Raw genomic sequence first — 2,599 nt, 5'->3', positions numbered from 1 at the left:
TTTGTTGTGGGGGACTGTCTTGTGCATTGTAGCTGCATCCCTGGCCTCTACCCACTAGATGCCAGTAGCGTACTCCCTCCCTAAATTGTGATCATCAAAAATGTCTTCAGACATTACCAAATATCACCTTGGAGGCAAAATCGTCCCCTGTTGAAAACCACTGCTCTAGATGATAGGTAAAAGAACAGAGGTAGGGGAGAAAGTTAGAGATGTGAGTAGAGAGTCTCAGGGAATGTGAGTGTATTGTAAGTAAAACAAGAGACAGAAAATAATCTCTATACATATGTATGGTATGGTTAAATTGCACAACATGTATCCAGGCTAGTGACAAAATATTCAAGTGGATGCAAATACATGTGCAGATAGTAGTATAAAGTGCTCTTGTTATATTCTTATACAATGCAGATGTCACTCGAAGCTTCCCTGACCCTGGAGATTTTGTTATACAGCTTCCACATCCAATTTACAACCCGGAGAAGTCAGTGCTCTCCTCATGCTTTTTCTCTTGCTTCTGTCCTCCTTCCTCCCCATTAATCCACATATATTTGGTAGACAATTCCTCCCCTTGCTGGCTTTGGGAGCTTTCTTGAAGAATTTGGGACCACCATACAGAGATGATATCACACACCTCACAGCATATTTCTCTAGCCTACCGCTCTTTTCCTGACTTCCATGCATCCCTTTGTTTCCCTTGTAGCCCTCAGTCTGCTCCTTTCCCCAAACCAGAGCTCCCACTAATTGACTTTACCTGGGAAGTGGTCCTCTAGAAAAAAAATGGTCTGGTCATCCTTTTCAATGGTTTTCTCTTGAGAAGTAGCCTTCTTTTATCCAAATTCTGGAATGAAATTCCCTATTTCATTATACTTGTCACTCTAATCATGAAAATGTATTATTAAGAGAAGGTTGGAAAGCTCAATCTATGCTTGAAGTGAAGTCAGAGAGATGAGCATTAGACATCAGAAGGTACTTCCAGGTCTGATGCTGGAACAAAGGAAGCCATGAATGCTCTTGCCTGGAGCTTTTCAGCACTGGAGAGTGATCCACCTGCCAGGGCTGGGGGAGGGGTCACACCTTAGGGGAAATGCTTCCCCCCAGGATGTTTCCTGTTACACAGACACTGCCTGGGCCAGGCTGGTCCTTCCCAGGGCTCTCACCATGGCCCCCTTCATTTCCTTGTTGCGGGAACTGTAGATGATGGGGTTGCACATGGGGGTGATGATGGTGTAGAAGAGGGAGAAAGGCTTGTCCTTGTCAGGCCCATGTGTGCTGCGGGGGTTCATGTAAGACAACATGGCCGAGGTATAGAAGAAGACAACCACAGTCAGGTGGGAGGCACAAGTGGAGAAGGTCTTCCCTCGACCCGAGGAAGGGGTTCTGCCGAGGATGGAGGCCAGGATGGGGACATAGGAGACGACAATGAGCACCATGGGGCTGAGCAGCACCACAATGGCGTCGGCAAAGATAACCTTCATGCTGAACTGAGTGTCCCCACAGGAGAGGGTGATCACTATGGGAGCCTCACAGAAGAAGTTTTCTATATGGTTGTCTCTACAAAATGGACCATGAAAAGTCATATAATCAAGAAGGATACCATTGATCAGCCCGAAAAACCAGGCAGTACCCACCAGCCTCACACAGACCTGCTGGCTCATTATCTGGGCATAGCTAAGTGGATGGCAGATAGCAACATAACGGTCATAGGCCATAAAAGCCAAGAGGATGCACTCAGCCACACCCACACCAAAAACCAGGTACATCTGGGTCAAGCAAGAGGCAAAGGAGACAGTGTGGTTCTTGACCACCAGGTGGATCAGCATCTGTGGGATGGTGGTGGTGATGAAACAGACATCCAGGAAGGACACATGGCCAAGGAAGAAGTACATGGGGCTGTTGAGCCTGGGGTCTGTCCAAGTGATGAAGATGATGAGGCTGTTCATGGCCATGGCCAGACTGTAGAGGACTAGGAAGAGAGCAAAGAACAATGCCTGAGTGGAAGGGGAGCTCTGCTCAAAGCCCACGAGGATAAAGGCTGTCACTGTGCTGCCATTCCTGAAGTCCATCATCTGGGGCCTGTTGAAGAGAAAGAACAGGAAAAGCACAGGGGAGATAACTTTGCTTAGGTGCTCCCTTGGTTGACTCACTTGCATAAACACAGATTGAAAACGAGTGGAGGAACAAGATAGGAATTTCAGTAAAAACTCCATGTGAGTTAAAAGTGTCATGGGCACTGAAAATGCCAGTGCTGTTGCATACTGCTACAATAGAACCATATTATAAAACAAAGGAGGTTCTATTGTAGTTTGGGTCAATATTGTATCCAGTGAGTAAGTAGTAAAGCTCAAATTCAAATCCAGGGAGTCTGATTCAAGAAGTTGCATTGTCACCCACTACCCCTACACCACTTCAGGCTTTTGGATGCTCTACAAGTACTAGCCGAAGCATCTAGACAAATGAATTAAATGAGTGGTGTGCTAGTAAGTGTTCATCAAAGACTCTGGGAGAGGAGGACCTGATTTGTAGCATTTGCCAATTTCCATGGTGTAAATACTCCCACCATGACCTATTTCAGATTTAAAACTACCAATGTGACATTGTTAGT

At 46.1% G+C, this 2,599-nt stretch overlaps 1 protein-coding gene across 1 annotated transcript; it reads right to left on the bottom strand.

Annotated features, from left to right (window-relative positions):
• Positions 1-1,106: 1,106 nt before the first annotated feature.
• Positions 1,107-2,063, bottom strand: LOC101357237 (olfactory receptor 10AD1). Its single transcript, XM_004384596.2, has one exon. It carries the CDS (start codon positions 2,061-2,063, stop codon positions 1,107-1,109), a length of 957 nt encoding a protein of 318 aa, XP_004384653.2.
• Between the last annotated feature and the right edge of the window lie 536 nt (positions 2,064-2,599).

This window comes from Trichechus manatus, unplaced genomic scaffold (assembly GCF_000243295.1).
Source record: "Trichechus manatus latirostris isolate Lorelei unplaced genomic scaffold, TriManLat1.0 scaffold00123, whole genome shotgun sequence".
In the NCBI taxonomy this organism is placed as follows: domain Eukaryota; kingdom Metazoa; phylum Chordata; class Mammalia; order Sirenia; family Trichechidae; genus Trichechus; species Trichechus manatus.
This window is presented reverse-complemented; position numbering and strand designations above follow the sequence as displayed.